Below are 16,199 nucleotides of genomic sequence, written 5' to 3' on the forward strand. Positions count from 1 at the left end.
AATTAAATATTCTCATTAATTAATTAATTGCCAATCCACATGATTCTTATACTAAACAAAACTAGTATGGTGCTTGTGTGATGCATGGAGTATTTTTGTAACCTAAAATAAAATAATTTTAGAAAATTAACTAACATAAATGAAAAAAATTTACATAAAAAATTGTAATATTAACTAATAAGATGAGTGCATAATTCTGAAAAATAAAGACTAAAGAACTTATCATGAATCCCCAAATGCATCACATAGTTGTTGAGAAGGTCGCAAGCTAGCTCTGTCTCCATTATGGTTTGCCGTCTTTGTAAACCACAATGTAATTTATTATTTTTATTGTGTTGATATTGCAATTTTGCATCTTTTCTTTATCATTTGTAGGTCTATCTAATAATTAGATAGTTTATAATGTATTTCTCACATAAAATCCATGAAAAATTAAGATTATGAGGTAAATATAAAAGTTGTATGGTGCTATCTTTTCTATTAAATCATGAAGGGTAGATAAATTTATGAATCATTTTAATTTTATTTATGATTTATGAATATCAACAATCAACAAATAAACATATTAATATATCTTCAAAACTTGATTTTCAAGTGAAACATCAATATATTCAAATCTTGCTGTTGAGATATTACAATATCAAATGTCATCAAGATTGAAACACAAATATGATGATTGAGTCATCATCTTCAAATACAAATTATACATAAATTAAAATTTTAAAATTTGGTTTAATTCATGAAGTTTATAATTCAAATAAAAATTAAAAAGTAAACAAAGATCGTTAAAATAGTATTTGAAATTAAGAAATTTGGATCATGTAAAATCAATGATGAGAGCAAATTATTACGAACATGCTTTTCAAAACAAAATTTTACAAATAGATGCCCAAGATATATGTGGAGTAAGAAAAATTACTTTGCGTTGATTTGAAGAACAGTAACAATGTATATCTTCCTCTTCATCCAAATTTAATATGCTTGCAGAGTGGTAAAATAATTAACAGATCATTATACGATTTACAATAAATGTTTTCCAAAAACTATGAAATTCTATGAAACCATAACTCCATGAAAATAGAGCATAATAAGTTCTTTCAATTCTATTACTTATGAAACAGAGCATAATAAGTTCTTTCAATTCTATTACTTATGAAAATTCAACAAAAAATTATAAAACACATGATTATGTGCAAGTACTAGGTATCCACCATGAATGTGAGATCTATTAGAAATTGAACTACTTTTTGATGTCTACAAGAACATAACAAACCTCATCACGCCATTAGTGGGGAACAAAAATATTCATGAAGGACAACACAAATGAGGGGCAAGTGGATATTGCTGACTAAGGGAGGAGCCAAAGAGGAGGAGGTTTTTGTGATTTTTCTTGTCTTGATGAGGAAATGGAGTGTCTAATTTATATTAGAAGTGGAAGAAAATCTTGTGTACTTTGTAACTGCTCAATTTGATCACAAGTTTGTGCAATTAGAATTTTAAACCTAAAAATAACAAAATGATTATGGGAAGTTATAATGATATGAGTGGGGGGAGATAATGGGATAGAAATCAGGAAAAATAAGAATTAAGTTAGTAGTGGAATATAAAGTTCATGAAACTATAGGAAGTAAATTGAGGTTTCATTTATACATATTCTTCTAGGGTGTGTGGAAGATGAGTACCTTGATAAGAATTGAGGGAGAAAATCGTTGAATTTTGAAATTTAGTTGGTAAGTGAATAGCACCTCAATAAATAATTAAGTTATGACATGTACATGTATTTTCCTTATGAATTATATTTTTAAGACAGATGAAATTATCTTGACTAGCTTTCAAAATTCTAATCACCAAATAAATGCCAGAATAGACATTATTTACAAAATTTTATTTTGATAAGTATTGAATTGATGTTTAAGATAACTTATGAGAGTTTGGTATTGAGAATAAAAATTATATTTTAGAAATGACTATTTTATTCGCATGTTTGGAAAGTTATTTTGAGAGCACTTTATATAGAACATTGGTTGCTAATAGGATCTATTAGCCCCTAGCGCACTTTGGTCAATGACTAGCTAGTTTAATTTTTATGAGTTCTATTCTTATGTTTGTTATTCGTGAGTCTCGCACCTACGTCTGTTTTGTGGCTTTAATCACGTTTGGTTAGTTACCCTTGTGGAATGTGTATCCACGTCTGTTTCTTGGCTTCGACCATGCCCGATTACTTATCCTAGTAGACTGTGTGTCCACATTTATTTTTATGGCATAAGTTGCATTTAGTTATTTTACTCTCGTGGATTGTGTATTCATGTTTGTTACCCATTTAGTTATATTCTCAAAATTCTAAATTTTTATTAACTTGGGCATTTGAAATTTCATTGCTTTCAGTCTATAAGTGCACTACTTTGATTCACATTTGAGTAATTTGTTTTCTTCAAGCATGAAAAAGCAATTTCAATCCACTCTCAATTTATGGTTATGATTATGATTTACAGATTTATTAAGTTTATTATGTTGAATTATCATCCTTTTAATCATTTTACATAATTATTTGAGTCTATTATTTTTACTCTTTTAAATTTTATTTTTGGAGATGCTATTCACTAGAAAATATTTTGGTCTCTGATTCATTACTCGATGCTGGACCTCTTGCCAATTATTAAGGGGCTTACAACTATATTGGTTGAATATTTATCTTTGGAAACACCTTTTCTTTTGATGTAAAAATTAAATGATATGTTTTATTTTGATATTATGTTTTAGGTGCTCCACGTTAACTATAGACATGATCCTGATTTTATTTTTTTTATGTTGATTGTTTGTTGCTGGGGAATGTAGTTCCAAACTGTTGAATACATATGGTAATATTTTCTACTATAGAGATTTTGGGAGATCCTATTTATAGGAGAGATTTTGCCAAATTTTTACAAACATGTTGCAACTTTCATTATAACAAATACTATTAAGGATATCTTAATTTTAATATAAATCTAATTATGTTTTGGAAATTGAAAAATTTCTTGATTTGAGGCTTAAGAGATGTGTGATATGGTTCATATTTCGTGCCGGTCATCCTCTATTTTTAGAGTGTGACAAAACTAGTTGAAACAACTAAAATGGATAAATGTAAACACATCTCATCAAGATTACAAACACACACCCACAGCACTTCAATATTGGGTATGCAAAGAAGTCCATAGAAGCAAATAAAAGTACGACAATATTACAAAGTCAACGACGTGTAAAATAATACCTTGTGAGAAGTCAAAGCAGGTCAATAAGCACAATGGGAACAAATTAAAATTACAAAGTATGCCAATTAAAAGCCAAAGTTCTTAAATTTGGCAGCAATTGTTTCCCAACATTGATCTCGTTGTTCTAGAATTTCTTGGCATTCCTCTGAAAGTTGATAATGACGTACCCTAGCATTTGCATGCTCTTGCTGTGCAGTGTTAAAATGGGATTGAGCTGCCTCTAACTCTTTCTGAGCCTTCTCTGCTGATTGTGCAGCTTTTGCCTCTTGATCATCAACAATTGCAAGTTCTGTTTTTTTGGTCAGGAGCTTATTGCCCCAATCCTTGAGAACCTCTTGCATGCGTTGAACTTCATATACATCATAATCTAAAACCTTGGTTTTGATAGACTCAAGTCAATCGTTGTCAAAGCCTAGAACATAAGCATCATTTAAATATTTTGCCAATAATCTCTTGTCTGCCTCAGTGATTGTGAAGGGACTCCTAGTGGCTAGAATGTTCAAGATATTTAGCAGCATTCTATAGGAGAAGCATAACAGCTCAGTGCTTCGACACTCTGAAGAAAGACGTAGATGTGGGTGAGTCTTGATGGCCTCTGCTAGCATGGAAGTCTCAACACCCCCTAATTTCTTCATATTAACTATTTCTTGCACCCCAGGAACACTCAAAGCATTATTGGTTTCATAAATAGGTGACATCCCTAAAAGAACCATAGCACATTAGAAAAGGAGATATGGTAAAAGTAAACTCGGAAAGTCAAAGTACTCAGATTCAACAAGGAATCAAGTCAGGTATGATAAGAGAAAACAAGCCTTGTTAAGAGTACAACACTTACTGGAATCTTGAATAGTATCCACAGCTTGATGCAAAGGTTTCTTAGTAGTTCCCACATCGTCTTGCATGTTTCTTCCTAAATATAATGAACCGAAGTTGGAATATGAAATCTATTCAAAAATTAAAAATTAATGAAGGAAAAGTTAATAAAATTTGATAGCAAAAGAAAGTAACTCACCATGAGTAAACTTGGAGGGAGTTCGCTTAGGACTTGTTGGAGCTTTTGATGGCACTAGATTCAATGGCAAGAGTATCTCTGCAGATTGTTCGCTTGAAAAAATTGGTCCAGGCGGCATAGAAGGGTCACCTATAACAAAATATATAAAATTAAAATATACTGCAAACCAAACCTTGAAACATTTCATTCAAATTAAGAACGGAATAGGTACCATGAAAGGAAGTCTCGTGCTCTTTTCTTGATGAAGAACCCCTTGCCTTCATGCCATTTCTCTGACGTCTGGTGGCTATCAAGCCACCTATAAGGAAGAACCCAATGTAAGTAATCAAATGAAAGGAGCTATAAACTTTGAAACTAAGACACTAATATCTTACCTTCATCTTCCTCTTGCTCTTCCTCTTCAAAGATTTCAATAGTTCTACTGGTGATGCCTCCAAGTGAAAGGACATCGTTTGGACTCATAAGAATAGGTACCTTCTATTGGAAGTGATAGATCATTAATTATAATAGAAATGATAAATTTATTTAATGCTTAAATGGTTGCAAGAAGCCCACCTTTGTCGAAGTTGATGAGCTTGGACGATGCAAGGTCTCTAATGAAGTATGATCTTCTTCTCTTTCTTCAGCAATCTGCACACCACCAAATTAAATAAAGATATTTAACTTCTCTTTTTCTACGATGTTAAAGCATTATAATTCATTCTTTGATGAATTGTTAACATTTTTTGGATCATTAGATTGTATGTCATGTCTGGTCTCCCGGAGTGAATGATGATCCATTGCAGTTGCTTTCTTTTTCACATCTTTGAGGACCATCTCATACTATATGCAAATGAATAAGAAAATCGAGTAACTTTAAGTCATCTACCAACCAGCTTTAATATATATATATATATATATATACCTTATATTTGAACAAATATATGTTATACCTTGGAAGATTCATCTTGTTTTAATTGATTTGTTGATTAAATTCTCTCTACATTGGGACCTTCTAGAATAGTTGAATACCCTACTTGATTTTGAACACCCTAAATAGAAAAACCCACAAAATTAAAGGGCTGGCAACTTATTTTGAGAATAGTTTTCTGTTCTTCAAAACAAAAGAACAAAAAAAAATATATTTGGTAATATGTTCTCAAAAATTAGTTTAGAGAACAAAAAATAAAATATTGTTATGGAAAATATAAAAATAAAAATAACTTTTAGATGTTTTGGGATTAGTGTCCTGACGAATAAGAGATAATAAGAAAAACTCTTATTTTTATTATTTTTTTCCTCAAAACATGTTTTACAAGATACCAATTCTCAGAATAATAAAATAAAAATAGTTTTAAATAGGCCTAAAATGTTTTCACTTTCCAGTTATGTTGAATTCATACTTTTAATTTGTTGGAATTTTAAATAAAGTCATTAAATTCATTCTCTGAAAGAAGAATAGCTTCATTTTTGGAGACGCATCATGTATGAATCAGATGATTAGAAATTAGAAATTCAATCTTCAATAAATTGTTAACATTTTTTTGATTTATTTGATTGCATGTCATGTTTGGTTTCGTGGGGTAGTGAATGGGGATTCATTGCATTTGTTTCCCTCTTCTCATCTTTGCAGACCAACTCATCCTATATGAAGATGACTAAGCAAAAGGAGGAAATGCAAGTCAATTACTGTTACAGTTTGGTTAAAATTCATTTACCGTTAAGCTATATACATCTTATATTAGAACAAACATGTTACCTTTGAAGATTCATCTTGTGAAGTAGTAACAACGTGTGGCTGCAGGCATTGCTTTTCCAGATTTTGAATCTTCTAATTGATTTGTTTGAATTTTCTTTGCATTAGGACCTTCTTGAATAGTTGCATACGCTGCTTCATGATGAGTATCCTGAATAACAAAAGTACAAAATAAAAAAATTTCTAGTTATTTTGAATTCATAAGTAAATAACTACATTCTCAGATCAATTTTTTAAAAAGGATAAAAAAAAAACGTATATATGAAGATGAAGGTTTCTTTGAATTTTAAACAGAATCATTAAATTCATTATTTTTGGTTAAAGGGCATTATTTTGTTAAAAAAAGTCAACACTTTTTGAACGAAAATTGTAAAACAGAGAAAGAAATTAATAATAACAAAATAATATAAAGTATAGCAATTTCTTTTCTTTTCTTTATTTTCCTCTTATAAAAAATAAATGACCAAATTAAATACTTATGAAAAGGGATTATGTCCTTAAGATTTCATCATCACACCAAGTAAATAGAGTCAGAATATGCCACTGTCTTTTCTTATTCCCTTATCAATAGTATACTAGATGCCTAACATTCTTGTATAATTTCAGGTAGACCCAAAAAAAAAAAAAAAGTCTCATGTAATGAAATACCATGAGATATACCTTTGCCAAGTTCGGTTTACCATTTCTGGGTTGTTGATGATCCATCATAAGTTTTTCCTTTGGCATTTATTTGCTAATCAACTCATCCTACCAAAAGATGGTTAAAGCATGATGCATAAGTTATAGCCATCGGGCATAAAACCTATAATATATTTAAAAGAATAATAATTTCACTTTGGAATGTTTTACATGTGAATTAGTTATCTCAAAGTCATTTGAGCGCTTGCTTCTTTATGATTTTAAATAATAAATAAATAAATAAGAGTACTCAATAGTTGAGGCCCGCCTTTTTTTATTGCTATAGGTATAAAATAAATTACACAGGTTGTCTTGTGAATTTTGAATCAATATTGATATTAAATTTAAACTATTTAAAGTACATATAGATAATAAATTTATAAAAATTATAAAAAAAATTTAATATTAAATCAGATTATCTAAATTATATCTAAATTGTCTAATAATAGTACTTCTTAGTAGTCAAATTACAAAAATATAAAAAAATTTAATTTTAAATTGAACTATTCAGATTAAATCTGTATGGGCTAAAATGATGATAAACAAATCGATTGAAAATTTTTATTTTTTTATAAATGTAATTAAAAATAAAAAATTTGGACGGTCTATATGCAGTATGAAAGAAAGAACGTCTAAATTTGATATCAAAATTTTTTATAATTTTTATATTAATAAATATAATAATAAAAATATTCAAAAATTAATTTAAATGAATGGTAAAAATCTCTTCAAAGTGAAATAAAAGGCCTAAATTTGGCCATAGCTAATGAGCACCGGAAACTAAAATGTGCAATTACGGGAAGCGTTCGTGAGCGTTAAACAAAGGTTCAGAGATTTGGTGTATGTGGGATGAAGGATCATTTTCCACTCTTCTCAATGGTGTTAAATATAGGACCCTCTACTTATTAATTTCTTTTAATTTGTTGACAGAGTATATTCCTTATGCCTCATAAAAATTATGATCGCAAGGTTTTTACCAAAGAGTACAACCATATTATAGTATGAAGGTTTAAATGTCTTTGGATATTGTTCTTTTCTAATTTTTATTTGGGAAAGTCACATGGAGGTCCCACATGTAAATTTTCATTATTAAAAAGTCCCATAAAACTCTAAAGTCCAATAAGAATTAATTGCAAATAAGTTTTGATGCGAATTTGCCAAAATACTCTTATTTAAAAAAATAAAAAAAACTATTTTTTCATTGTTGACAAATGACAAGCTCAAAGCGGAGCCGGAGCATGGAATCTGAATTTTTCTTAACAAGATAGCCTTTCACAATTTAATTTTTTACAATTAAAATTTATAAAATTTTAGAGATTTTTTCTTTTTTTGCCAACATAAAATTTTAGAGTTATTTGCTCACTTTGTAAGACTTTTTAATAATTAGAATTCTTACATGCAACCTGTGTGATTTTCCTTTTATATTTCATGTTTATGTTTTGGATTATCATCATATAATTATTTCCTCTAAACTTTTGACATCTAGTTCAAAAGTACTGCTTTTTTTTTGGGGGGGGAAATAATATTAAGCTTCGAAACTAATTAACATTTTTAAATAAATTTAAAGATTAATATATTACAAATAATCAACAATAATCATGCAATAACTTATTGGTGAGACATTAAGAATAACATACTCAGTTCATCCCCCCCCCCCCACAAAAAAAAAAAAAAAACAAGAAGAAGGGCATACTCATGAAAATCAACAGCGTAAATAATTAAGCCAAGCCCATGGGCGGAGGGATTTGAATGGTTCAACCCAAAAACCCAACAATTGAGTCATCTTTTTTCGAAAGAAAACAAATATGTTATATTAAAATTGAAATAAAAAGATTAAAGTATAATAACAATAATTAACACTACCTAGCGCGTTCTACTGTTTATAAATATTTAAATTACAATTTCAATAATTGATCAATCTAACGGATCTCAAGACCTGCCATACTCCAAATATTTTTTATTTTTATTTGGAAAAAAATGTCAAAATCAATTTTTTGTCCTTTTAGTTTCCTGCTGAATCTAAATCTAGATCCGCCACATTTGAACTGATGAGAGTCGTAGTAGAACATAGTCAAAGTGGAACCATTAAATATAGGTCACACAGTTTTGGCAAAAAAAAAAAAAAAAATCGGAGGCATATTTTCCTCCCTCGAACATTGATCTCACCATGCTCTGTTTTAGATCAAGAAAAACAGAGCTTTCTTGTATGTTGATATAATGATGTTGACAGCCACAATTTAATATTCAAAAGTAAACAAGTTAATATATATCGAGAATCAGCTATTAAACATTCAGTGTCTTTGCACCCAAACAAATCAGTACACCAGGATTTATTCATTCTGAGGAATCATCCAAAACCTAATTTTCCCAACTTATTCAAGTACCATCAAAATGCATTCATTTACATTCACTCCAACATGGGAAAACAAATATAAAGCACAAAAATGAAATCCTAGCTAAAACCCAAAATGTCTATTTTTAGCAGCAATTGTTTCCCAGCATTGATTTTGCCTTGCTAGAATATCTTGGCGTGCTTTCAGAAGATGAGTGTGATTTGCCATAACGCGTGCATGCTCTTGCAGTGCGGCATCCAAGTCCTTTTGAGCCACTTCGACCACTCGTGCCGCCTCTACCTCTTGATTGCGTGTAGCCGCCAGCATTGCCTCATTGGCCTTGAGATCACAGTCCAAACCCTTTAGAATTTCATGGAAGCAATCAACTTCAGATACATAATCACAATTAAGAACCCTATTCTTGATAGATTCAAGCCAGTCCTTGTCAAAGCCAAAAAGACATGCATCCTTTAACTTATCTTCCAACACTCTCTTGTCTGCCTCAGTGATGGTGAAGGGAGTCCTGGTGGTAAGAATGTTGAGTATATCAAGCAACACCCTATAGGAAATGCACAACATTTGAGTGCTTCGATCATTTGTAGACAAACACAGTTGTGGGTGAGTCTTGAGTGCCTCTGCCAATAGGGAAGTCTCAGAGCCCTCTAATTTCATCCTATCAACTATCTCTTGCACCTCAGCAACATTCAAAGATTGATTAGTCTCAGTAAAAGTAGGTGACATCATTATAGGAGCAAAAGATGGTGACACTGACGATTGTGCATCAGCAACAATTTCTGGCTTTGTTGCGCCATGATGTTTAACACTTTTGCCTGACAAAAAACCGTAACATTAGAACATGAGACCACTAAATCAAATAAGGATATGAAAGATGCTTAGTTGGAGGTCAAAGGAAGGAATCAAGTCAACTAGTTAATGCAATATGATCAGCAGCAGGGATTAGGTGAATCACCTCTAACGTCCCTACTAGAGTTTGCTTGGTCACCATGAGATGCTGCATGAGTTCGTTGGTCTGTGGTTTCAGCACCACTTTGGATATTACTTCCTAAACAATGAAGCAATATTTGGTAAGAATTATCCAACAACCAATCACATTGTCATGGATATTTCTTCCTGATTGAATATAAAGCGAAGATAGAATATGAAATATACTGGGATTTAACTAAGAAAATGAAAGAAATGATACTTAAATAGGTCATTAATGAAACTCGCCATGAGTAGACTTTGGGGGAGCTTTTAATGACAAATGACTCAATAGCAAGACAAACTTAAAATTTTGCTCGTTTAAAATAACTGGTATGGGTAGCACAGAAGGGTTGCCAATAACAAAATATATATATAAACATGTCTAACAAATAAAAAGTTGAAGGAATTCATTTAAAGAAAGCAATAGATACCATGAATGGTAGTCTCATGCTCTTTTCCCGGTGAAGAACTCACTGCCTCGTGATTTCGGTATCTTCGAGTTGTTCTCAAGCCACCTGTAACGCCCAAAATGAGCAATCATGGGAGATATGAACCTTGAAATAAAGACCTGTAGTGGATCTTGTTTACTCTTACCTCCCTCTTCCTCTTGTTCTTCTTCTTCTTCTTCAAAAATTTTTGAAGTTGAGTTCATTGTACTACCACCAGTAAGAATAGGTTCCTTATATGATAGACCATTTATCATCATCATTATCACAATAGCTAATATATTAAATGCTCAAATGATTGCAAGAAGCCCACCTTCCTAGAAGTTAATGAGCTGGGATGTAAGTTCTCCAAATAATTTCACTTTTGGCATTATTTTTGGACAAAAATAAATGATGTATTGGAAGATTAGTTTAAAATAGAGAAAGGAGATACCTTTGTACTAGAGAATGGAAGCATCTAATACAAGTTTGGAGATATAATCGTGTTTGTTTTCTTTTAATACCTTGTCAAATTCATTTTTTTGGGATTTTTTGCTAACTTTTATATGAAAAGACGCACATCTTATCCTTTCATAAAATAACTTTAAAAGAGAAAATTTATTGTTCATAGAGAATGACAGTATTTGATCCAATCTTGTGGATATGATAATGTTTGTGATTGAGTATTAGCGATAGATAACTATAAAACAGAAAGGGCAGACAATAATATACCAGAGAATGGCTGCGTCTAATACAAGTTTGTGTGTGTGTGTGGGGTCATATTTGGCAAAAAGTAATATAATGTCAATAGAAAACAGTAATATACATATATATTGATTACTAGTACGTAGCATTCTATTACTCTTAATTTGTCACAAACATGATCTTAATATTTTACTCTGAGTGTGTGTGTGTGTGTGTGTGTGTGTGTGTGTGTGTGTGTGTGTTGGAGTACCATCAAATACCATGAGATATACCTTCGATATGTTTTTTGTCCCGTGGTTTGTTGTGGGCCTGCTCTTACTAATATACAATTCATCTAATGAATTTTCAATCAGATATGGAGTTATCATTCAGAATCTACTCTTATCGATATAACATAAGTTGAAATAGAATTTAGTCATGTCAAATTCATTAATTTTGATTTGAAACGGCTATGAGATTGAGCGGTGTGTGAGAGTTGTTTCTCTGGATCAATATGGTGAATGTTGTGTTTATTTATTCTACATAAAAGGGGTGAATTTGTTTAGTTAATAGCCCTGTTTTTATTTTGCTTTATATTGTTTTGTTTCGAGGAAATTTCATTCTTTTTTTTTTTTTTGCTCCAACCATCGTCCAATAGATGTAAAAGAAACTGAATAAACAGATCAAATTGGAAAATACATACCGGTTCATCTATGGCTTTTGAATCAGAGAGTGAATTTGACATTTTTGGCATCTCATTAGTAATAACATCCTCTTCAACAATTTCTCTTGCTGTTTCCTTTGTCCCCAAAGCAACAAAAATAACAAAAAGTTTAGCCACATCGAATAGTAAAATAAAATGTTCTACATCTAGTTTTGTTGGATTCTTATATAAAAATATCAAATTTAACGTATTTTGTTTTCGATTAAAATAAATCATGTCTTAGAAGATAAATTATCTGAATTAAAACAAATCTCATGTAATGAAATACCATGAAATATACCTTTGCCAAGTTTGGTTTACCATTTCTGGGTTATTGCGGATCCATCATAAGTTTTTCTTTTGGCATTTCTTTGCCAACCAACTCATCCTACATAAAGATGATTAAAGCATCATGCATAAGTTATAGCCATCAGGCATAAAACCTATAATATATTTAAAATAATAATAATTTCACTTTTGGAGATGTTCTACATGTGAATATTAGTTATCTCAAGGTCATTTGAGCACTTGCTTCTTTATGATTTTAGATAAAAAATAAATAAGAGTACTCAATAGTTGATCCCCCCTTTTCTATTGCTAGGTACAAAATAAAGTGAAGAGACCAGATTAGGAAACACATATTGGTTGATCAATGGCTTTTGAATCAGATGGTAAATTTATCAATTTTGGCATTTCAATAATAACATCCTCTTCAACAATTTCTTTCTTTTTTCCCTAGTGCCCAAACCAATATTCATTGTAAAAGTTTTAGTCATGCGGAATTCATCAATAAAATAACTTTTTTTGATTTCTTATATAAATATCTCATCAAATTCAATATTTTTGCTTCCATTATTTGGATTAAAAATAAATCATGTCTCAGAAGATAATTTTAAAACAGAGAAATTTGATAATTTTATACTTTGATAGCATGTACTACACGCTTGTAGATATAATCATGTTTGTGAAATAGTATTAGAATATAATTAGCTACAATATTTTCTACCAACTTTTAGATTATATAAAAAATATGTATCTATTCACAAGATAACTTTAAAATATATAGAATATATATCAGTTGTTAATGGCATTTTATAGCTAAAACACTGTCGCAAACATGATTATGTCCACAAGGTGGTGAAATAAGACATACCCTTGTGAAGTTTGGTGAACCAATTTGGGATTGTTGGATTTTCAAACTTGGGCTCTCTTTGGTATCTCCCGTGCCTGACTGATTTGTATTTGGATGTGAAGAAACCTTCTCCTCTATTTTTGCCTCAACATTGGAATCAAGATCCTTTCGGCCATCTTGATGCTGAGTAGCGATGGTTTCTGCAAGTAAGGTTTTCCAATGTCATGTTATGATGATCACATAATAATAGTTTTCAATTTGAATGTTTGAATGCATACCATGAAAAGAAAATTTTGGACAGTTATCCACTGTTGAGCGATTTTTTAATTTTTGAAAATCAATCCCATGGCAGATGTTCATGAGGCTTGGATTTCTTTCCAGTTTTACACATCTTAGCTTTGGAAGCAGTTCCTTCTTGGCCATTTCTTTCGACGCATCTGGTCTAATCAGCACATGCTCGAGGGAGGAGGCACCTCCTATCTGCAAAACCTGTAGTTGAGGAAAGGTACCAGACCTTGTGATAGAGAACAAATACTTCAACTTGTGACAGCCCTCAACACTCAGCAGTTCTAACTTTGGGAAGCATGGTTGATGAGGGAAATGATCTCCAGCACTTTCCTCATTATCCTCTTCAATGATCTCAACTAATTCTTCACATTCCCATATCTATACCCACTGTAACCGTGGTAGGCTTCTCAATGTAGAGGTAGAGAAGACAACTTCAAGCTTTTTGCATCCTCTGATTACCAACACAGAGAGATTGTTGAGGCTTAGAATGTATTTGGGGCTCACACATATATTCCTCAACTCCCATAAATCTGTCAACAGCAATTTTTGTAAACTTGATGTTAAGGGTTCAAGTCTTTTTTCATTTTTCTTTGCGTCCAGATTTTTCAAGTTGAAAATCTCTTCTATTTTGAAATTTTTTATTTTAAGCCTTTTCAAAGCATGCAAGCATATCTTAGTTGCCTGTAAAATACAAAGACACAACATCAATATCACATTCCAATTTAACATTATAGAACATAAGGGAGGAAGAAATAATCAAATTAAATTGAAGTAAATAAAATTATTCTCAACAAATTAATAAAAAAATAAAAATTAGAGAAAAAATTTGATATTAAGATCCATCAACAATTATTGAATTAAATCATCCTACAAGTAGAACAAAAATACTCCTTATTCTTAACAAACTATGGAAAATCTAATTGCCCAATCATTAACACTAAAAACACATACTTCCTCCATACCGCAATATTAGTCATTGGTAACAAATTTACATTTCTAAAAAGAGTTTTTTTAAATCTTTATTTTCTAAAAATTTTCACATCTTTTTAATCATAAAAATTAGAGATAAAAGCATTTGATATTAAGATCTGATAACAATTATTGGATTAGATCAAACATATTCTAGCATAACAGTATACTCCTTCTCCTTGATAGAATATGAAAAAGCTAATCAACCAAACATTAACATTGAAACACAAAAATGTGTTGAGTGAATTCAAAATATGATTCAGCAAGACTCTGTTTTGTTGCAAAAAAAAAAAAAAAAGGCACTAACAAATGACACAGTGAATGGGGAAGGCGAGTGTGTGATGCTCACCTTTCAACATTTAATATGTTATAAACTTGTAGGTAATTGTAATCTAATTTAACCTACCATTCACACTGATATATGTGAATGTGTGAAGTGATTGCAACACTAGCATTGTTAAACATGAAAAATAGAGGCAATTGTCCTTTATCATTTTAACATCATAAAAAATAGGGGAGGAAGAAAGAATCAAATTAAATTAAAGTATATAAAATTATTCTTACTCAATTAATAAAAAATAAAAAAAATAGTGAAAAAAGCATTTGTTTATTGAGATATGGTGGTATAGAAACTCAAAAGAACAAGTGATAATTAAACACTATCAAATAGGAGGAAATTACTCTGTTATTGCTTGACCATCCTTGCACAACTTTTGAAACCTATTTATACTGATCGTACATGGACATTTTCATCTCAAATATTAGACAAAGCTTTTAACATAGGTTAAAAGAGTCACATATGTTACTAGCTATTAATCATGGCCGTTAACAGGCAGTTGCGAAGACTTGCTTATTAATGGATTAGTAATAGTAGGAGAGTATTGATGTTCAGATCATGATTCCATTTCATATGGTAACAATTATTGAATTAGATAAACTTGATAGCATGACAATATGCTTCTTATCCTTAGCCAAATATGGAAAAGCTAATAAACCAAAACATTAACACTGAAACGCATAAATGTGTTAAGCAAATGAGAATTTAACAAGACTCTATTTTCTGAAAAAATGGGGATTAGCTAGGACTCATTGAATGGGAAAGAGGAGTATATGTCATTCTCACCTTTCAACATTAATATGTTAATAAATTTTGTGGGCAATTGTAATTAAACTTAACTTACCATTAACGTTAAAATATGTGAATGTGTGAAGTGATTAAAAATTCAACCACGAACGTGCAAAACAGAGGCGTCCTTCACCATTTTTTTAAATTCAATATTAATTAGTGTAAATAAATAAAATATTTTTTTAATTTTAATTTGTAATGCATATATATATATATGAAATCATGACTCAAATTATCAAATAACATCTACTAGGATTGTTCAAAATAATTACTAATAAGACTAGGAGAGAAGTTAAAGTAGAGTCATACCTTTGTGGTTGTGGAGTCTTGTTGTGTTGCATGATCAACAACAACAACAACAACAAGCTTTTATCCCACTAGGTGGGGTCGGCTACATGGATTGCAAGACGCCATTGTGCTCTATCATTTATTAAGCTTTTAGAAATATTATTAATTAAGAAATCACGTTCAACAACTTCCAAGAGTGTTCTCTTAGGCCTTCCTCTACCTCTCTTAATCGGACTCAAAGTTATATGTTCCACTCTTCTCACTGGTGCCTCCCTTGGTCTTCTTTGTACATGCCCAAACCATCTCAACCGATTTTCTACCATTTTTTCCTCAATAGGTGCCACCCTCACTTTTTCACGTATGTGCTCATTTCGAATTTTATCTTTACGTGTATGTCCGCACATCCATCGTAACATTCTCATCTCTGCTACTCCAACTTTATGCTCTTGCTGTCCCGTTAGAGCCCAGCATTCACTACTATATAACATTGCCGGTCTGATAGCAGTACGATAAAACTTTCCTTTAAGTTTATTAGGCACCTTACGGTCACAAATAACTCCTTTAGCTTTTCTCCAATTAAACCACCCAGCT

General features: G+C 31.0%; 1 protein-coding gene across 1 annotated transcript; it reads right to left on the reverse strand.

Moving 5' to 3' along the window:
• Positions 1-8,912: 8,912 nt before the first annotated feature.
• On the reverse strand, positions 8,913-15,651 carry LOC129313064 (uncharacterized). Its single transcript, XM_054955899.1, has 9 exons — positions 15,630-15,651; positions 13,216-13,906; positions 12,959-13,137; positions 12,107-12,193; positions 11,806-11,901; positions 10,588-10,672; positions 10,425-10,508; positions 9,980-10,072; positions 8,913-9,839 (listed from the first exon to the last, which is right to left on the reverse strand). Exons 5-9 carry the CDS (start codon positions 11,854-11,856, stop codon positions 9,133-9,135), a joined length of 1,020 nt encoding a protein of 339 aa, XP_054811874.1. The 5' UTR covers positions 11,857-11,901; positions 12,107-12,193; positions 12,959-13,137; positions 13,216-13,906; positions 15,630-15,651; the 3' UTR covers positions 8,913-9,132.
• Positions 15,652-16,199: the final 548 nt, after the last annotated feature.

This window comes from Prosopis cineraria, unplaced genomic scaffold, assembly GCF_029017545.1.
Source record: "Prosopis cineraria cultivar Desert tree isolate PC_DT_omini unplaced genomic scaffold, ASM2901754v1 PC6, whole genome shotgun sequence".
NCBI lineage: Eukaryota > Viridiplantae > Streptophyta > Magnoliopsida > Fabales > Fabaceae > Prosopis > Prosopis cineraria.